The 22,397-nt window shown below is 43.1% G+C and overlaps 1 protein-coding gene across 2 annotated transcripts in view; it reads right to left on the bottom strand.

Annotated features, from left to right (window-relative positions):
• The window catches only part of PLPP1 (phospholipid phosphatase 1), a 74,171-nt gene extending 54,507 nt beyond the window's left edge, over positions 1-19,664 (bottom strand). Inside the window, exon 1 of one of the 2 annotated variants that reach the window (XM_064140711.1) lies at positions 19,350-19,664. In XM_064140711.1, coding sequence (XP_063996781.1) covers positions 19,350-19,407 — 58 coding nt within the window. In that variant the 5' untranslated portion in view covers positions 19,408-19,664. The remainder of the gene's footprint in view (positions 1-19,349) is intronic. The other variant, XM_064140710.1, reaches the window with a different exon arrangement.
• Between the last annotated feature and the right edge of the window lie 2,733 nt (positions 19,665-22,397).

The raw sequence follows: 22,397 nt of genomic DNA, 5'->3' as shown, positions 1-22,397 counted from the left end.
CACTTCCACTATACTGGCAGTCACACCAAAGAAGAAATCAAGAACTCTGACAAGTACATTCAGATCTCTAACTTATTTCAAACAAGAAAAATAGCTACAGAATAGACATTTGCAGGAGTGATGACCTCATAAAACTCAGGTTTGTTGTTTTACCCCCTTTCTTTCAGTCCCCTGAGCAACAGTAGATAAACTAGGCAATGCTATAAGAATTGCAAAATCTTAAAAGTAGAGTTCAGTTTAAAACAAAGTAAAAAAGTGACATCCTAAGCTTTGTATTTTCCCCAACACACATTAACACAGAAGTCTGCATATAGATACTTCAAATGCAAATAGATGGCAAGTGTAATTATTGAAGTGGAAAAAAATCCCTACAGATTATGTAAACAAACTGCTGTGCTGAGAATAAAAACATTTCAAAGAAGTTCACATGATGAGAGAGAGATTGCTCTGATTTCTGCTGTCACATCTTAAGATGGCTATCAGGTAAGTTAAAGAGATTTAAAATAAACTTATTCCTCTGTACTGTATTAGAAGACAAGACTCTAGGAATGAAGCTGCGGGAACAGCAACAAAAGCTTGAGAAGTGCATATTTAAACTGTATACACTTAGTAATACACTAGATTCCAACACATCTAAGAAAATCACTGTGGTCACTAAAGGCGGTTTTGCAGGAATTTAAAGCCTCTTATGAAGCAGAGAGGATTTTTTTTCAGAAAAAAATCTGAAATCCTAGGAACTGTCCACATGTAGCCTTACCAACTGGTGACAGGGATGCAACAAAGCAATTCAGGAGATGCTTACCGCCCCACACAAAAGTGAACGCAAATTCAAGTGGGACTACACTTGCTCAACTTTCAAGCACAAAGCTTTTCATTAAATAGGTTGGAACACTTTCAAACCAAACATAACTCAAAGGCCCTCTCTCCCTACTCTGCTTCAATAACTGAGGGAAAAAACCTGAAGCATGACACAAGGCAGATGGCAGAAGTAGCCGAACAGAATTGCATTTTTTCAAAGATGAAGGAGGCCACACTGAAGGATTCAAAGTTCACTCGGATCAAAGGACATTGCTTTACATTTGCATGTTTGGAATCAATTTTCAGCTCCAATCAAGGTCATGGCAAGATTCCACTAAGCTAAGCCAGAGTCCATGTTCCTGTCTTTATCTCTGTTATTGCATACCCAGCTTTAGGATGACATTGTGGCAAAGTCATTAGCTATTTGATACAATCCTATCTTTTTGAACAGGTCACAAGATTTTTCACATGCAGAAAAATATCACATCCTCATGGTTAATTTAAAGAGTAGGTTGTGATTTATAAAAGTTGACTACTTAACAAATACCTCTGTTCCCCAAAAAAGATGCTACAACACAAAACCTCTCATTGAATTACATTTTTTTAACCTTTCCAGTTTGGCCTTTTTTAGTCAATATTGCTCATTTTTTCAGTATGCCTTTGAGGTGTTTTGCTTTAGGGTTTAACTTTGCTTTTATTTTTACCAGGTGCTAAAATACATTCTCTAAGTGCTCCAGGCAGGTTTCTTCAGGAACTCAAAGAGGGTTATTATACACATACATGTACAAGAAAAATACAATCAAAGGATTGTTTTGGTTGCAGAAAAAGTCTACTCTAAGTGTGGCAGTTTTAAGCCCAACTGCAAAACAATCAGTTTGAATATGAAGGGTTTTTTTTTGTTGTGTAACTACAGCAGGAGAGAATTTGTCCCTCTGTAACCTAGTTAGGGCAGAAGCTTGAGGGTTGTTTTTTTCGTTAGGGGAAATACCTCACAGTAAGCACTATGCATTCAGTTTTCATTAAACAAAAAGGAAATGCATTTAAGATTTAAACTTTCTTTTATTTCTATTAAATAGCTTACTTTATATGAATTTTCTTTCTAAAATCTGTTTTTTGAGAAATTTTACTTAACTAGTAGCTATGAAAATTTTTCTGATGTCTATACATTTAATTATTTCTTTGTGTATTCTTGTATGCTTTCTACATCTGTTTAATTGAAAGAAAAGTAGGCACATTTCTGTAAAGTTAAATTATATTGAATACATTATGCAGTACTTAGAGTGACAAAGGATGATGAAAAGGCAGTGGTGCTTAACACCTTCTTTGCCTCAGTCTTCAATAGTGGTACAGATTGTCTCCAGGACAACTGGACTCCTGAAGTGGCAAATGGAGTCAGGGTCCAGTATAGTCCCCCTCTAATCCATGAGGAAGAAGTAAGGGACCTGATAAGACACTTGGATCCTCACAAGTCCATGGGACTGGATGGGATCTATCCTAGGGTGCTGAGAGAGCTGGCAGCTGAGCTGGCCAAGCCACTCTCCATCATTGATCAGCAGTCCTGGCTCACTGGAGAGGTCCCCGAAGACTGGAAGCTGGCCAATGTGATACCCATCCACAAGAAAGCCTGGAAGGAGGAAGCACAGTACTACAGAGTTGTCAGCCTGACCTCAGTGCCAGGCAAGGTGATGGAACAGGTCATCTTGAGTGCCATCACAAAGCAGCTACAGGATGGCCAAGGGATCAGGCCCAGCCAACATGGGTTTAGGAAGGGCAGGTCCTGTCTCACCAACCTCATCTCCTTTTATGATCAGGTTACCTGCCTGGTGAATGTGGGGAAGGCTGTGGACTGCAGCCTGGCTTGCTACCTGAACTGCAGCAAGGCCTTTGACACTGTCTGCCACAAGCTCTTGGCCAGGCTGGCAGCTTCTGGCTTGGACAGATTCACTCGGTGCTGGATCAAGAACTGGCTGGATGGCCAAGCCCAGAGAGTGGTGGTGAATGGTGCCACATCCAGTTGGCAGCCAGTCACTAGTGGTGTTCCCCAAGGATCAGTGCTGGGGCCAGTCCTGTTCAATATCTTTATTGATGATCTGGATGAGGGGGTTGAGTCCTGCATCAGTAAATTTGCAGATGATACCAAGCTAGGAGCAGGTGTTGATCTGTTGGAAGGTAGCAGAGCCCTGCAGAGGGACCTAGACAGGCTGGATAGGTGGGCAGAGGCCAATGGGATGAGATTTAACAAGGCCAAGTGCAGGGTTCTGCACTTTGACCACAACAGCCCCAAGCAGCGCTACAGGCTGGGGGCAGAGTGGCTGGAGAGCAGCCAGGAAGAAAGAGACCCGGGGGTACTGGTGGATAGTAGGCTAAAGATGAGCCAGCAGTGTGCCCAGGTGGCCAAGAGAGCCAACGGCATCCTGGCCTGTGTCAGGAACAGTGTGGCCAGTAGGAAGACGGAAGTTATTCGTCCCCTGTACTCAACACTGGTCAGGCCACATCTTGAGTCCTGTGTCCAGTTCTGGGCTCCTCAATTCAAGAAGGATGTTGAGGTGCTGGAGCATGTCCAGAGAAGGGCAGCAAAGCTGGTGAAGGGCCTGGAACACAAACCCTATGAAGAGAGGCTGAAGGAGCTGGGGGTATGCAGCCTGGAGAAGAGGAGGCTCAGGGGTGACCTCATTGCTGTCTACAACTACCTTCAGGAGGCTGTAGCCTGGTGGGGGGTGGCCTCTTCTCTCAGGCAACCAGCAATAGAACAAGGCGACACAGTCTCAAGTTGTGCTGGGGGAAGGATAGGCTGGATGTTAGGAGGAAGTTCTTCACAGAGAGAGTGACTTCCCATTGCAATGGGCTGCCCAGGGAGGTGGTGGAGTCACTATCCCTGGAGGTGCTCAAGAAAAGACTGGATGAGGCACTTAGTGCCATGGTCTAGTTGACTGGCTAGGGCTGGGTGCTAGGATGGACTGGATGATCTTGGAGGTCTCTTCCAACCTGGTTGATTCTATGATTCCACTTTAGAAGTGTGTAATCTAGAACCTAATTAAGACACTTTTTCAGCTGTTTTGATCCTGGGAAGGATGGGGAAGATGAAATATGGTAAATAAGGGGGTGGGGGTCATATCAGGATGGTTTGAAAGTGATTGCATAACTCATTTGTATAATCAAAAGTAAAGAAACTGGAATTTAGTCACGCATCTTATACTAATTGCCCTTTTTCATTTTTTTACGTTACTGTTTGAATTCCTCCTTCAATCTAACCAGTGTGCTGCATTCCAGAAGCGCAGTAGCAGACTTTGTGAAATGGTGCAGGCTGACTGCTCACTGAACCTTAGCAGTACACATTATGGTCAGTTTCATAGTTTCTACAAACCAGAGAAAAGGGTGTCCAAGATTGAGTGAAAAATTACAATGCTAAAAGGCAGTCTCGAAGATCAGCTCCCATGCCTGGACCTCTTTACAATTCACCTCCTCTTCCTTTTTATTTAACTAGCACCAGCAGTAACCTGAGGGTGCTCTTCTGATGCTGGTAACTTTACACCCTAAGGGATCGTAATGGCTCAGTTGTTATTCATATTCTCCAAAGTATGACCTTCAGCTATAAGACAACTGATCCTTGAAGTTCCCCGTGCTTCAAGATGCAGAACTGCAGTTTTTCTGTTAAAATTTGTCTGCATTATATTGTCAAGGACTACTCAGCAATGTGTTCCAAGCACTTTTATTAGGTAGCAGAAAGACACAGGCGACAGTCCTTTACCCTGGTTTCTATACCTTTTAATTGCACAAAGAAAACAACCTAATCCCTCAGGTGCTCTGGAATTAGCCCATCAAAGACTTAATAAAAACTTAGAAGGTGCTTCTCCTGTGATGCTCATGCAAACAGATTCTGTCTAATCCTAAAAGCTACAGATACTGCAGAGATTTAAAATGTAACCTATGAAAAAAGGCAATTTTTTTTTAAACTCATGGACATCATTGGCTAGAACAATGCAACAAATTCATACAGAGTAAAGCTAATCTAGCTAAAATAATTACGTGGGGCTATGCTGAGTTCACAATACTTAATTTGTAGGTTCACGCCAGTTGTAATAAAATTTCCATTGAAAACCTACAAATAATTCACAGTAATATCAGTAGCCTTCAGGGCACTTATATTTAATCACATTTGGCTGGACAACATAGCATGACACAAAAGCCTGTAAGGAAAGACAGGAAATCCAGGCTGTCAGATTAGGTAAGAAGTCATTGTAAGAATGGTTCTCCACCCACAGAAAAAGAACATCAAATAAAAACAATGCCCAAGGAAGGGAAAGTTTTCTTTTGTAATGAAGAAGAAGAAAAAAAAAAAATCTCTTTAATGAACAAAATATTGATGTTATATTTGAAATAATTATTTCAAGACTAAACAAAAGAAGTAATTTTAAATACCGCAATTTATCCTACAAATTCAAGTGCTAGGCACCAAAATACGTTCTTTTCACAATGTTTTATTGCATTATTATTCTGTTTTGTGTCTTTGTGAAGAGTTAGGGCTGGATGCTAAATAACTGACAGGTGCTCTCTGTTACCCCTTCTCCCTCCCCAAACGAAACAGGAAAGTGAGTAAGAGAAAGAGGTGTATGAACTGGAGAAGAAAACCAGCATTGTTTTAATGAAAACAGTAACAATAAATCGAATATATGCAAATATAAACAAACTCAGTATCAAACTCAGCCCCACTACTTGCAGTCACCATCACCAGTGATTTTGCAGCTTCCATGAGAGTTTGGACTTGGCAGCAGTTAGGAACCAGATCCAGGCACTGGATTATGAAACTGGTTTCAGAAACACATGGGTTGAAGGCAGAACAAACAGTCTTCCTTGGACACCAGACACTGACAAAAGAGAGCTTGACCTTCAAGATCCCTCAGCTTTATATGAACTACAGCATATGCAGAATAGAATACCTTGTTTGTCAGTTTAGAATCTCTGAGGGTGCAGCCTTTTGCTCTGCATCCCAAACAGAATACACAAGATTTAGCAATGACTTTGGTCTGCATAATCCTTGGTACTGACTAGAAACATTTTAGCAACATTGCTAAACTGGACACTGTGAAAACTTGTCACTAACTTCAGGAAGGGCTGGTACTTGGAAGAACTTGAGCTGAAAAGTAAAATCAATAGAATCTGTTCTCAGAACAGGCCAGACATTTACCAGACCTGTAACTATAGGTGCTTAGTGGCAGTCCTAACCAAGGAAGTCAACTGGACTGGCAATTGTTAAGCCCATCTACAAATAGGACCAAAAGCAGGACATCTGGCGCTACAGAGCTACCAATATGAGCTTGGTGCTAGGGAAGGTCATGGTGCAGATAATTTTGAGTGACACTATGTATCATATGCAGGGCAACCAGGTGATGAGGCCTAGTCTGCATGGGTTCATGAAGAGCAGGTTCATCTTGACCAACATGATTTCCTTCTACAACAACCTGCTGGAGGGTAGGAAGATTCTGTAGAGGGTTTTGGACAAAAATGGATCAATGGGCTGAGGTCAGTTCTATGAGGTTTAGCAAGGCCAAGGGCCAGGTCCTGCACTTAAGTCACAACAACTCCATGCAAAGTTGCAAGCTTGGGGCATAGCAGCTGAAAACCTGTCAACAGAAAAAGGAGCTAGGGGTACCAGTAGACAACCACTGAACATGGGCCAGCAGTGTACCCAGGTGGCCAAGAAGGCCAACAGCATTTTGGCCTGCATTGGGAATAGCATGGCCAGCAGGAGTAGGGAAGTGATTATGTCCTTGTACTTAGCACTGGTGAGGCCATGACTTGAGTACTGTGTTCACTTTTGTTCACCCATTCCAAGAAGGACATGAGTTGCTGGAATGTGTCCAGAGAAGGGGAACAAAGCTGGTGAAGGGTCTGGAGAACAAGTTTTATGAGGAGTGACTGAGGGAAGTGGGGTTGTTTTGTCTGGAAGACACTGAAAGGAGACCTTATGCTCCCTACAAACTAACTCCAAGGAGGTCATAGGGATATCGATGTTGCTATCTTCTCCCTAGTATCAAATGCTAGGGCAAGAGGAAATGGCCTCAAATGCTCCAGTGAAGATAGAGATCCAACATTAGGGAAAATATCTTTACTGAAAGAGTGATCAGTCACTGGAATAGACTGTTCAGGGAGGTGGAGTCGCCATCCCTGGCAGTATACAGACATGGCAGCACAGGACATGGTTCAATGGCCATGGTGGTGTTAGCTCACTGGTTGGTCTTGATGACCTAAGACGTCTTTTACAACTGAGATTGCACTGAGCTAACCAGAGACTGAGAAGATTTTCTGATTCTCTACACTTACCCTAAGAAACAAGATCAACACATTCTTTACTTGATATGCTGACAGAAAGTCAGCTTCAGAAAAAAAAAATCCACAATATAGGGTTGTTGGAGGCTCTCGAGCAGGAATTCTGGTTGTATCAGAGAATATCTGTAAAACATAACAAATGACAGCCTCAAAGCAGATTAATTACTGAGCTAAAGACTGCTCACTTAAAAAAAACAGTTTTCATAGCTTACTTTATTAGAAATAGAGATGATGATGTTAAACATTTCCAGACAGAAATACGTTATCATTCTGAGCTGAACCCATACAACTGACAATTACTACTGAGCGCAATGGAGAATTTTGGCCAGAACAACCGTGTCTACTTTGCTGCTCATTTTACAAGGCACAGTTTTAGGTGAAGAAGTATGCAAGAGATTTAAGAGGAACTGGGACAGGTCAGCCTCAAGCTGTAGAGAGTTTGGTAGCATCTGCGAGAGAGATTGCTCTTCACAAAAAAAGCAGATGTGCAGAAAACGTTCTTTCACAAGCAGACAAGAACAAGAATTAATCTCTTAGACAAGGAGATCTGGGAAATGCACAAAACTACTAGGAAGAAGAGATTTAAAAATAAAAGAAAGTATTTAGACTTTTGACACCTAGAAGTGAGGACTGTACAAGAGAAAAACCTTTACATTAGTTATTTTGAGTAGTTGAGTAGCCCACAACTCAACTCACAGCCACATTAAAAGATTTTTATCTCACTTTTCTACCACAAGGAATGCAAAACATTTCTAATATCAGCATGCTGATTGTTCTGATAACATGAGAAGCTGCACTGGCTTCAGTAAACTGGAGATTGGTATTTAAAAAGCATGAGCTACACTCTAAAATCTGAAAGTATTCTACTTGGAACTATACAATACTTAGATTTTTATTTGGTTCCTGATCTAAGATTTGGCTGTCAGAGAAAACGGGTCAGCAGCTTAGGCCACCTGACAGTTTTCACTAAACTACTCATGCACTGTGTCCAACACTTTTGGCTGCAGGCAAAGCAAGGGCAGAAGGCACAATGTAAGGAAACCTTCCTCTGAGCTGCAACAGTCTCAAAAGAAGAATGCAATTTCTAGTCTAGCCATTTGCTAACAGAATAACACTATATTCTAGTTTGCACACATCAAACTTTTTAGTAATACACTAGTTCAGTTATCTACATTACCAATACATTATACAGAGTCACTATGTTCTTCCTGATTTCTACATCTAAACTGTACTTTCAGGAGAACTAAACACCTGTTTGTCTAAAGGCCCGGCAGTTGTCTTTTCCTGTGAGCATTGACAAAAGTACAAATAGTACAAAAAGTACAAAATTTAAAAAAAATGCAGAGACAGTAATATATTCTATCCTGGTCTATTGCTTACACAAAGAAAAACACACAGCTCAAGTGGACCACTTGCAGGTCACAAGCAAAGGCTGTGTCCTGGGTTCTACTATATTCAAGGGACAGAAGTTGAAGTTAATCAGCTGACCAACCACCACGGGGAACTCATTAGTAATTCACACAGTGAGGCAGAGGCCAATTGCCCCAGTTACTGACAGAAAGATTTAAGACACTAACAGCTAAAAGACATTAGGGGGGAGGGGAGTAGAGAGGGAATGATCAGCACCAGCTTGTGTTGAAGCGGTGCTCATGGGGTGGCAAAGAATCCAAATGGTTGCTGTTAGAGCAAACAGGAATGACTTTTTCCCACTCTAAATCTTCCCACTATGGGGAAATTCAGTATTTAATCACTGCTTGCTTTATGTGCTTGGAAAGCCCACATATAACCATGTACATGACCCCAGAGACCAAAGTCTTCTACAAACAATCTACCTAAAGCACTCGACTTACAGACAGGGAAAACAATACAGCAAAAGAAACTTATCAAGGGCAGTGGTAGGCAAAGAAGGGATGATTTCTTGATTTTCTTTTCCTTACTGCCAATGACACTACATTTAAGGATACTATTAGTTATCAGAAACATATTTTTTCACAGTACATTGATGTTTGTGGTATCAAACGTTACATTTTGAGAACATAAGCTCTGTATTACACTAGATGTAAAGAGTTGGAATTTTTTTAATAGAAAAATTATAATACTATGCATATTTTAGAGCTATCGCAGTAATTGTTTTGTATTGATTCAAAAGACTCTCAGAAGTTCACTTAGTCAGAATTTGTACAAAAATATTTGTATACAACACTGCTCCTGTTACTTGAGTATAATGAATAATACCACAGCATAGCAGGTGTGGCTTTCCAGTTTCAGTAGAAGTTATCACCATGAGATGTGTGATCTTTTTTATGTAGTAATGATTAGAGATCTCACTTTCTAGTGTTGATGAATGGTGTCTTATGATGCAAAGGGAAATGGGAAGAATGACAAGAAACTGAGTCTGCAAGCAGAGACAATCGCCATTCTCAGGATCTCCATGAGCATTAGACACAGCCACTGTATTGTCTTGGATTACTTTAACTGAATACTACTGCTGTAGCACAGGATTACATAACTAAATTTGAGCCTTGATTTCCATGAGTCAGCAAAAAGCCAGAAAACTCACTCAAGAAGCACCAAGAAAAGGAGACACTAAGAAGATGATTTTCAGCACTTAATGACTGAAGCTATTTTCAGAGGTCTATCACACTGCCTTGCTTCTGTATCTCACCACTAAATGCCTTCTTGACCCACTAAAAGCCCTATATGCCACCCATTAGCTTGCTGTACATCAGAAAGCTCTCCAGTTAGAATTTGAAGTTTATATTCTCAGACATCTCCACCACAACCTTCCAAAGCAGCCTCTTTAGCTCAAGTTAAGCTTTGTATTTTTGATACCTTAAAGCAAGATATATAAGCTTAGATACATGTGGTTCCTTTATCCTAGTATTCTAGGTTCAGCAAGTACTGTAATTACTGTTAAGTTTCAGTGACTCAGTCAGAATAGGCTTATAGTAACATGCAAACGTTAAAAGACCAAAAATGCAGTAAGATTAATTTGTGGGGAAAAATTCCACCTTGTTCTAAGAGGGCGAGAAGTTACCAGATATGTTGAAATTTGATATAAATACCTTTGACTCCTCTACAGGGACGGCTAGATAACATTTTACAGCTATCTTATGAGATCAAGCAAACCCTGTGTGGCTCTCCTGAAAGCTGCATGATTAGCAACACCAGTCAAAGGGCAAGAAGCACTAAAATCTAGGGTAAGTCTAGCAAGGCCTGTTGTTCCATCAGCAGTATCACAGAAATAAGGATGAACTGATACAGCTCCTGCATACTTTTGATTGCTTTTAGTAGAACCAAGGTTTATAGCCATTCCAAGGCCTGAAATACTTGCCTTTAATTTAAAATTTAAAAGTTGCTAGGTATCAAGATGCCACATGGAAACAGGACATGCCAAAACTGGGTTGAAGCACAATACAGATAAAACTGAGGCATCTTAGCACACTTCTGAGTCAGAATGCTTCCTTGTTACTGCCTTTTAAAAATTAATTGGCAGTCTATAACGAAGTAACACCAGCTTCTTCTACTGGTCTTTTAAAATCCTGTAACTCAGCATGATGATAGACTGTTTGGTTAAGTGCATCAGACAAGTTTCATCCCTATTTTCCTGTATCGCATTCTGCAAAAAGCATACTAGGGTGTCTGGTTTTGGCTTCCATATGAACAAGCTGTTTTGATCCTAAGAGCTGGACCTGACTGTGCTAGAAGGATTTGTGTACCAGTAAATCTGGCAAAAGTGTTTTAAAAGACACAGTGCAGTTTTTTTAATAGATAAGTTTTAGTTCTGTGCCTCTGATACCATTCTTGCAACTTAGGAAAATTCATCCCAGAAAGTAAGTCAAATCAACAGCAGCTGATAAACAAGGAGGGGAGCACAAAACCCTTAATATAAGCAGAACAGTTTTTAAATTACAGGGCTACACCACTCTGGCTGGAAAATTTGCTGCGGGTCTACTTACAGGTGGGACTGTGAAGTTTATTTCTGCAGCTGAACTGATCAATATTGCCTAAGGCAGTGGCAACTGTGTTGCTCCAACAAAAGAGCTTAAGAACATATCGTATGGAAATCTTGCTTCTTCAGGAAAGCTTTATATAGTTTTAAATTGTAATAAAGCTAGGCTAAAACTACTCATCTGCTAGTCATCCACCATCTTAACTTCTAGTCTTGTGGATTTTTCAGTTGCCTTCAGTCAACTGTTTTACCAGATTACACCCCAAGAAGGAGAAGCTTCCTTTGCAGGAGAGCAGAAAATACCCAATCAATGACAGCATCATCAGTCCCCTGATCAGATACAGCAATAATAAAGTCCATAATGACAAATCTGACTAAATTTAGAGCCACACAGTATCTTGGTCATATAGGTCAATAAGGTTCTATGTAATTGCTTGGCACTCTTTTTCCTTCCCACCATCCAAGAAGAGTTTAACTCTCCCAGTCTAATTCTGGAAAGAGTGTTATCAGTTGTCAGGGATCTGAGCCACTTGGAAGGTTACAATTCTGAAGTTCTCTCATCAACAAGTAGCACCCAAAATCAGGTTCTCTTCATGATCCTGCTCACACGGCTCCAAGAGTCAGATTGTCACGGCTGTAACAGCTATTGCTCTGTTATCAGCGTTTGTTCAGTACAACAGTGCACCTACATAAAATTATGCCATGTCAGGCAACCAGTATTTAAGTCCTTACTTCTCCTCCCATCAGGGCTATGACAGTGTCATTTTCAAACCAAGATGCTTTTAGACAATATAAGTTCATACTACCTACTACGCAGCTCTTTAAAACCACTCAGCACAGGCTCAACAAGCATGCAAGCAGCTGTAAAGATGAGGAAAAACCTCTTCAGCTACCGAAGACAAGCTATTTTATCATTTAGTTGCAGGTGTTACTTCCTTTCTTAAAGAAGCCCCTTTGCTCCTGTTCCCTTAAGTAAAGGTCACCATCTTTGCTGGACTTCAGAAAAGCCTTTGATGCTGTCTGCCACAAGAAGCTCTTGACAAAGCTGGCAGCTCATGGTTTGGACAGATTCACTCTGTGCTGGGTCACGAACTGGCTGGATGACAGAGCCCAGAGAGTAGTGGTGAATGGTGCCACATCCAGTTGGCAGACAGTCACTAGTGGTGTTCTCCAAGGATCAGTGCTGGGCCCAGTCCTGTTCAACATCTTTACTGATGATCTGGACGAGGGGATTGAGTCCGGCATCAGTAAATTTGCAGATGATACCAAGCTAGGAGCAGGTGATGATCTGTTGGAAGGTAGGAGAGCCCTGAAGAGGGACCTGGACAGGCTGGATGAGTGGGCAGAGGGGAATGGGATGAGATTGAACAAGGCCAAGTGCAGGGTTCTGCACTTTGGCCACAACAGCCCCAAGCAGCGCTACAGGCTGGGGACAAAGTGGCTGGAGAGCAGCCAGGAAGAAAGCAACCTAGGGGTGCTGGTAGATAATAAGCTGAAGATGAGCCAGCAGTGTGCCCAGGTGGCCAAGAGAGCCAGCGGCATCCTGGCCTGCATCAGGAACAGTGTGGCCAGTAGGACAAGGGAAGTTACTCTTCCCCTGTACTCAACACTGGTCAGGTCACACCTTGAGCACTGTATCCACTTCTGGGCCCTTCATTTCAAGAGAGATGCTGAGGTGCTAGAACGTGTCCAGAGAAGAGTGACAAAGGTGATGAGGGGCCTGGAACACAAACCTTATGAGGAGAGGCTGAGGGAGCTGGGGTTGTTTAGCCTGGAGAAGAGGAGGCTCAGAGGTGACCTGATTGCTGCCTACAGCTACCTGAAGGGAGATCGTAGCCAGGCGGGGGTTGGTGTCTTCTCCCAGGCAACCAGCAATAGAACAAGGGGACACAGTCTCAAGTTGTGCCAGGGGAGTATAGGCTGGATGTTAGGAGGAAGTTTTTCACAGAGATTGATTTGCCATTGGAATGGGCTGCCCAGGGAGGTGGTGGAGGCACCATCCCTGGAGGTGTTCAAGAAAAGACTGGATGAGGCACTTAGTGCCATGGTCTAGTTGACTGGATAGGGCTGGGTGCTAGGTTGGACGGGATGATCATGGAAGTCTCTTCAACCTGGTCGATTATATGATTCTATGATCTTCATATAAGCATGCTGCAAAAGCCCTTATGTCTGTTTAAGGTTCAAAAGTCACCAGGACTCATTGAGATCATAAGGAACCTCAGTGCTGACAAGCAGCTGCTCTTGTGCCAAGAGGGAAGAGCAGAGTGTTGGGATTTGGCTCTTGGGAGGGACTGGAAGGTCAATTAATATTTACCCATTGCTGCAAAAATCACCTGCAAGAACTTATCTTTTTGAGGCAGCAGTTTGCCAGAGTACAAGAGATGCTTTAGCAGTAATTCCTGACAGATCAAAAACACAGTAGGTGAATTTCAACAGCATTCATTAACTAGACAAGTTTTAACCTGAAGCTATTCTGTAGGCTCCCTAGCAAGGTGGTCTCTGGGTAGAGCATCATTCTATCACACCACCATCCATGTGGGTGCAAAAAAAAAAAAAAAAAGACTGCCAAGAACAGTAACCAGGGACAATATCACAATAAGGGGCAGTATTGATTCACATGTTTGAGAAAGCACAGCAGGAGAAGGAAGATATTCCCTGTTTCAGGTGACAACCATGTTTCCAATGAGCTGAGTGTCTAATGAGTATCACCTTGTAGTACCTGGTAGACAGTGTCATTTGAGGACAAGCTGTTGTTTAACTTGTTACAGCTTAACAACATATTCATGCACTAAAAAAATATTTAGCATCCACATAATGTGGAAAAATAGGATGGTGACACATATCAGTGAGTCACAAGTAATAGAGGAGGAGGTTTTATTTAAACTAGGGCAACGAGGAAGTGATAACCCACATAGGAAGCCTTCCTTGACTGAACAGCAAAACCTTAACCATCAGAGATGGCTGCCTCCAGTGAAGGCAAGAGCAAACACTCCCAGAAAAAAGAACAGTATTTGAAGCAAAAAAGATCCTGCAGGATGTGCAGAGTGGCCCAGCCATCTCATGATCCCAGGTCACATACTGCAGAAGCATACTTATCTGTCCTATACACAAGTACCTGCTCTTTAGCATATTGCCCTATATCACAGAAACATTGTGGTTGGAAATGTTCCCCCAGGATCATCAAGTCCAATCATTATCCCTACTCTACAAAGTCACTCTTAAACCATATCCTCAAGTACCACATACAAATGGCTTTTAAACACATCCAGGGCTGGTGACTCAACCACCATTCCAATGCCTGACCACTCTTGCTGTGAAAAAACGTTTCCTAATGTCCAGTCTAAACCTACCCAGGTGCAGCTTGAGGCCATTTCCTCTTGTTCTATCACTATTTACCCATGAGAAGAGACCAGTAGCAACCTCTCCACAATGTCCTTTCAGGTAGCTGTAGACAGTGCAGTCTCCAGGCTCCTCTTCTTCAAACTAAACAGCCCCAGCTTCGTCAGTCATTCTTCCTAAGATTTATTTTCCAGGCCATTCCCCAGCTTTCTTGCCCTCCTCTGCACTCACTCCAGCACCTCCACATCCTTCTTCTAATGAGGTGCCCAAAACTGAACACTATACTCAAGGTGTGGCCTCACCAGAGCAGAGTACAAGGGGACAATCCCCTCACAAAACATTCCAACAGTCTTTAAATAGTAAGCTTAAAGTTATGTAAGTATTTATTTCTGTGTTTAGTTCACAGAATTAAAGACCAGAACTTCTTATACCCAGAAGCACATCCACAACAAAAAAGGTAAGACTGCCACAGTGTCACCTTCCCCAACCCCTTTCTGGCCACCTACCAGCCTCTTTTTTTTTTGCACAGGTACCTCTTGCAGCTCAGAGAGCCTCAACAGCCAAGTATCAGGCAGACTCACAGCTAGAGAACGGCTAGGCAGCAGGGAAGTTTTCATCCGTTTTCTGATTCTCACAGGCTAGAGAAACAAAGTAACATCCCTACACACAGACCAAACAATTAAATACAGAAGTTTAGAATTCTTTACTAATGACTACTCTATTTTGTTACTGTTTCCAGGGCATTGCATAGGAGAGGATCAGAACAGTGAAGCTCCAAATTTCCTAAATATATTTTTTTCTTCATCATAAGTTGTACATATATATTATTGCATTACATCTGCAAACACATATCAAAAAGTACACTCCCTAATTACATACCAAAGCTTGTCACTGATTGTATAATCAGGCAAGAGACTAACTGAAGAAGCAGTTTTGTTGTACTGCATCCTTGAACTTGGGCATGAACCACAACATACACAGACCTGATGCAAGGTGTCCTGGAGTCTAGCATCACAGAAAATGTTTTCCTTATTGCTCCAGCCACTTCTGCCACACTTATTTTAATCCAATGATCTTTGTGAGAGTTAGGTCTAAAGGTATTTACCTTTGTGAGAGTTAGGTCTAAAGGTATTTAACAGTTCTTCCACTGATTAGAGAAATACTTGTACAGGTTTCCCAACTTTGTTCCTTACGTGTTGTTTATCTCCCTTAATGAAGGGCCCTGACTTGCAATCAAACAATAGGCCTGTAAGAGTAGCTTGAATCTATAGAGCCTAATGAAGACAGTCACAAGCTAGCTAATTAAGTTATGAGAATAAGCTGGGGGGTTTTGGCATGACAAATTGTAAATGTAATAAACTGTAAGACTCAAGTCCAGTATCAGTGGGGAAAGTTTTACTACTGTCTAGAAATGTCAGTTTACACATCTGTGTCATGCTACATAAAATATCCCTCCATCAGAAAAACATGGAGGGACAAGCAACAAAAGTACACAGAAGGAAATCCTGTGATGCAGACAACTCATGCATGCCAGTGACAGAATCTTACACTGTCTAGCAGACCGACCGCGCAGAGTAAGTTAGCTGTTGCCTGAAGCACTGCAGAGCTGCTAATGGCAGTGCAGCACACACACACCTAGCACTGCAGATCTGCACATTCAGAGGATGCAGATACAGCCTCACTGCACTATTTAAGGACTGATATTGCAGAAATCTGCAAACTTTTTTTTTTTTAGGTTACAGAATATGAAACTATTTTAACACTGAAATTAAATTCTTTCCTTTTAGAATGAAAGAATTAATATCATAAGACAAAGAGGTTTTGTTTTCTCAGGGTATTAAAGACTGCTTTGCCTGAATGCTCTCTCCTGTCCTGCATAGAAAGATAGATGAAGGAGGGAGTTTCCTTAAGGCAAATGAAGAGCAACCTTAGATTCAAATTTCATGCAGCCAAGCTGATATAATAGCTTAATGCCCCAAAGAGGGAGAGATATTCTCTCTTGTGCCATCTGCTCTTTATCTTTTTCTCACTTACCAATAGCTCCATCTTGGACATATGTCAGACCTTTTAATTTGAGTCACCAAAAATCACAGTAAAGCTGTTTTTCCCCCTTCCTTCCCTTTGGAAAACTTTTGTTGGGACAGCTGAATCTGCACAAAGAATAATTTGACTAAAACAGTAATTAAGTCACAAACATACTCAGCAAGTGATCTGCTTCCATTGTGGTAAGCTTATAGGTAAACCAGTTCACTGTAACCTGAAGTGATCCCTCCGAGTTTTTTTCTGTCCAAGATTGCTGAGACAAGGAAATTAATTTTTTCTTGCCCATCTTCACTTAGCATAGGGAAGATACAGGCAGAAGAGGAGCAGAAAAAAAATGACCGTAAGAGTTACCTTGGGATTGTGAATATGCTAGTAATAGCATTCTTTTGTGGCAGAATGGGCTACACCACCAAGCTAGCTGAAGCTGGTCTAGATAGCTGTAAACTTTCAGTATGACATAGTTCAGTAAATTTTCTCCTGAAAATTCCACGGTCTCTTAGGTGGAGATACTAAAAGTACCTGGTCATCAGTATGTGCAAGTCATTTTATCGGTTACCTCAGACATTTCCGCAGGGAAGGGCAGTGAAAAAATAAGTTACAATAAAAGCACACAGCAGGAACTCTTCTGAATTAAAATAGATCCACACACACATGCTTAAGAACTATGTCATTCTGTCTCAGTTGCACAGGAGCCACAAAGGCTGTTTGGTCTTATGTTCAGTAGCTTTCCCATTTTTACACTGACTTACTTTGTCTCAGCCGGGGTTTCACTGAAACTCCTAACTCAGTGTCCCTAAAGTTGCAGTGCTAGGAGATTTCATGTTACCCGCTGCTAGCCTTTTATCTCCTACCTGTTGAAAGTAACCAAGCCCAAGAGAAAATGAGGTCTGATCCCTCAATGTGCTGGAGGGTTGAGATTAGGGCATCTGTGACCTAAATGCTATACAGTGGATAGGCAAAGTGTGTAAAGTGATATTACATCTCAAAGCAAGGTCGAGAATTTACCTCACAGGTAGTAACTTTGGGGGAGGAAATGAGGAAACCCTTATTGTTTTAGCTGGGTAACTCTCATGTTATACATCTCCTGCAGTCATAATTTTAATGTTTTGCTTTCTGTGAGCATTCAAGATTATTTATGATATGCACATATACTTCAAACAGACCAGAGTATATGCGCAGTGCAAAATCTTGTCAAATTATTAGGACAGTTATCAGGACAGACAAGACTGCTTTACTGGATGTAAAGATAGAACATAATTTTAAACCCTGCTACAGCAGAACTTTGTAAATTTTCTGATCTGAATGAAGATTGCACCTACTGGATCATATGGATCTACTTTCATTCTCCAAAAGATCAGTCTTACACAACACTTATTCAGAACAATGAATCATTCACCATAGTATTTTTTTCTTTAACGCCGTTTAGAGGTACCACTGCTATCTGAAGCATCTAACAAGATAAAGTATGGCTCATTATTTTCATATTGAGTCTAGACACATCTTCAGTCAACAAAGACTTCATGAGCCAGACCTCTTTGACTAAACATGACAAAAAAGTGCTTAGATGTATTTATTACTGGCGTAATTAAGTAGCAAACATTTGATTAAGAAGCAAATACCCCAAATCAGCACTTCCTAAAATTATCCAAGTACACTTTCGTAAAGTGAAGATATTTCCTGGGGGGTCTCCACACCAGTAAGTTCCGATGAGACACAATTCTAGAGTAAAATTTCTCCTTCGCAGTTTGATACCTACAGTCGTTACTTACATCGCCATTACAAAGAAAAAAAAAAAAAAAAAGGAGAAAGCTAATGCAAATTGACAGGTCATGACGTAGTTTCAACAGAGCCAGAGGATTAAACAGAAGAAACATTAGGAAGGTGGTATTATTCGGACTGGCCACGACAAGCATTTGCAGTGTTGTGGCAGTGTGCTGCGGCTTTTACCGTCAACCATATGGTCATCAGCACACTCCTACCCTACACGAGTCCCTCACTGCTGCAGAGATATGAGAACGCGAAATCATGTTCTAATATATACCTCGTTTCATTTTCAGCCTGAAAATAGAGCACTAGTTTAGCCTCACCTAGGCCACACACAACTAGTATCTTAAACTCAACCTCTACTGCACAGCCTATCACAGAATGTTAGAGGTTGGAAAGGACCCCCAGAGATCATCGAGTCTAAATCCCTTGCCAAAAGCAGGATCACCCACGATAGTTCACACAGGAATGCGTCCAGGAGGGTTTTGAAAGCCTCCAGAGAAGGAGACCTCACAACCCCACTGAGCAGCCTATTCCAGTGCTCCGTCACTCTTACTGTAAAGAAGTTACTCCTCATACTGAGACACTGGGATGACGCCTGTTTCCTTTTCAGGGCAGCCTGCGGAGCCAGCACGGGTAGCACACACATCCTAGGCTGCAGAGACCTACCTTCCCCACAGAGGCTTTTGCTACAACCCTTTTATAGCTGACAGAAAAGGTTAGAGAATGAAGACTAAGGACGTAAGACACAAGAGGGAGTTCGAGAAGTCCACAGATCAGAGGCAGCTGCTCCCTCCCACCAGGATGCTCCTCTTCCAAGCCCGAGGCCCCAGCGGGCGGGGGAATGGCAGTGACCAAATTCCTCCGAGAGAGGACAACGTGGGGCGGCGGCGAAAGGGAAGGCAAGAGGGAGGAAAGAAGGGGGTACAGAAACAGCAGACAACAGTGGAAGCGGCAGACGGTCACAGCCAAGGTGCAGACTGGAAAATGATTCGCTCCAGGGTGGTGCTCAGTGCCGCGGGGAAGGGGGGGAAGCGAGCATGCAATTAGCCTGGTGCAGGAGGGAAGCGGACCACAGCATCGCGGGGACGGCTTCCCTCGCCCTCTCCGCCGCCCACCGACGTACCCAGTACCACGCAGATCACATCCAGAGCCACGAAGGGCAGCCGCGTCCTGTCAAACATGCCGGCAGCGCCGGACGCCCGGCGTCAGGCGCGGCGGCGGCGGCGACGGCGGCGGCGGCAGCAGCAGCGGCAGCGCCTCCTCCTCGCGCGGCGCGGTGACAGCCTCGGCCCAAAGGGCGGGAGTAGAGGAGACAGGGAGGAGCTGAGCCGCGGTCAGGCACTGCGCTCCAAGCCAATGGCGCCCGCCCCTGCGCTCCCGCCACCACAGCTGCTGTCTCCCGCACTGCGCCACTACTACAATTTCAGCACCCACCGTGGTTTTAAGCCAGTCGGGGAGGAGGGGAAGGGATGGGTAAGAGCAGGGCGGGGGGAAAGGAGGGATGAAGGACGGACTGGCAGCTGCGTCTCCGCCCGCCCCTGCCCGACGCCAAGACGTCCCACCCGGCGGCCGCGCTTCAAGGGTAGGCCCGGGCTGGCCAATTGCGCCGTGGTCCACCCGCAGGGTAGCCCATCTGCTACTCCTCCCTATAAGGCTGGCCGCAGTGCCGCTAGAAACGACCGCGTCGAGGAGGTCTGGGTCAGGTTTCTGTAGGCGCACAGCCTCAAGCTACGGCGGACCCTCACCCCGCAAACATCAGCGCGACGGCCCTCGGCGCCGTCGTGAGGAGCGCCGCCTCGAGGAGGGTTTTGCTTCTGCCTGCGTCCCTAGGCCTGTCCTGAGGTGGTACTGGCAGTGGCAGTGAAGTGTCGTTCTGCCGTCCACCCGCCTCTTTGGGAAGGATTGCCGAGAGAGAAAACACCCGAGGGGAGTGACAGTGGCGTCCGACAGCGGTCGTAGGATTTTTATTTTTTTTTAGGTAAAAGGTGTTCCCATGTCTAAAAGAGTTCGGGAAAATTCCAAAAGCTCTGGGAAGTTTCAGCCCAAACTAAAACAACAATTTTTTTTTTCCTTTCTGAAAGCTTTTATTTGGAAAAAAAAAACCCGGTGGCCAACACGAAGGAAGTGGTTTTTTTGCATAACCGCATTGTAGTTGTAACAGCATTTACCACAAAACAGATAACTGTAGTTGCCAGTGGTGTTAGTGGGCACATGAGCACATCTATTTTGTCATATGTAATTGCATGAGCAGCGCTTCCCTCAGGGATCAGGCATAAACTCTTACATGATTTCTCATTTGTTCCACGCGCTAATTCTGTAAAAAGTCTCACTTTGTATCGTAAAGGCTGAGTATCAGAATCGGCAGATCAACAAGGAAAACAAGTTCCTGAGGTGGAAAAGCCTTGCTAAATATGCTGTATCTTAATTCAACCATGCTGCTTGTAAAGATATGTCAAGCAATTCCATGGAGGATATGCAAATGAGCTCTATATAGTAGTGTATATGGGAGCTCCTGATTTCATCTCAATGCCTAGGAAGCATCCCAGCTGCAACTCAAAATGAGTGCTTCTAGAGATTAAAACTACCCTTGATTTCTGTAAGTGCAATGTAATTTACAGAGCACATTTTCCTTTATAAATATTCTGAGATGGTGTCATGAAGGCAGAAACTCCAGTGTTGCCTAAAATGTAGGAAGTAATGGAACAAATTTGAACACAACCTGGCAATGAAGCAAATTTGGCTTATCTTTCTAACAACAGCTGCTGAAAAAAAGACTCTCTGATCTGCTCTGCTCTCAATTTACAGGGAGAGAAGCGGTGGGTGTGAGGTTGTTCACAAAATCTCAGTTCAGGGGTAGATAACATCTCCAAGGTTGCAAGATGGTTAAAAAACCAAAAAAGGCAGCAATGCAAACATTCCAGGCACAACTGCTGTAATTGCTTGCTTCAACCCAAAAGCATCACATTAATCCTATGGGCTAAACAGCACACAACTCTCCTAATCCACAACCCTGTGCAAGTAAATTAGAGACCAAAGAGATAGAGCTAATTTAAATTTATGTCTTCCCAGAATAATGTAAGCAAGATAATTATTACACTTAAAAACACCTGGAAATTGAGCTGCGGCAGTACCGCACTGGTGGAGAAATTAATCATGCTTTATTGTCTTTGCAGTTTCTACGTCTGTTTCACCCTTGAGACATAGCTTGCCTGAGGGCATCATCTCTGCAATCGTCTGCCAGAACTCAGGAAAGAAAGCAGTCACCCAGTTCCCATCCAAAGTTTCCATTGCACAAGGGTTATGTTCTCTTGCCTTGTTGTTGCAATCTTATTCCCACTACGAGGCTTGCCATGCCTTGGAAACCTCCTACTGAGCACAATTTGAGGGATATTAAGTTAGCACTGCACTGGTCTAGTCTCTCAAGAAGTCTTTTCTAGGCCATGAGATATGGACAAGTATTGACCATGCAAGCATGGCAAACTAAAAAAACAAACACATTCATAGTCATACATTACTAACCGTGCGTTGCCCCAGGGCTGTGTCAGTGAGTGCTGCTAAAGAGCTGGGTCTCTTTAACTTGGAGGTGAAGAGACTGAGGAGTGTTTATAAATATGTAAAGGGAGAGTCTCAAGAGAATGGAGTCAGGCTCCTCTTGGCGATGCCCAGCGACAGGACAAGGAGCAATGGGTGGAAGTTGAGGCATAGGAAGTTGAGGCATAGGAAGTTCCGTGTAAACATGAGGAAGACTTTTTTCACAGTGAGGGTGACGAGACCCCTTGAACAGGCTGCTCAGGGGGTTGTGGAGTGTCCCCCTCTGGAGATATTCAGACATGCCTGGATGCATTCCTGTGTGATCTGGTATAGGTGATCCTGCTCTAGCAGGGGAGTTGGATTGGATGATCTTTGCAAGGTCTCTTCCAGCCCCTAACCTTCTGTGATCCTCAGATATGTTGTTATTTCACAGACAAAGGATACTTTGGGCTAAAACTGGGGGGGGGGGGGGGGGGGGGGGGGGGCGGTGTGGAGAAGGGAACTGCATGCAAACTCACCTCTAACAAATACTACAATATCTTCATCAACAGTGCCCAAGGTAGCAGGAATGGCAAAATGATGCTGTTTGGACAGAGACATCTGGAGCAATATGTTCCAGAGAGTATGGAGGATGTTTCAT

This window comes from Pogoniulus pusillus, chromosome Z (assembly GCF_015220805.1).
Source record: "Pogoniulus pusillus isolate bPogPus1 chromosome Z, bPogPus1.pri, whole genome shotgun sequence".
Taxonomy (NCBI): domain Eukaryota; kingdom Metazoa; phylum Chordata; class Aves; order Piciformes; family Lybiidae; genus Pogoniulus; species Pogoniulus pusillus.
This window is presented reverse-complemented; position numbering and strand designations above follow the sequence as displayed.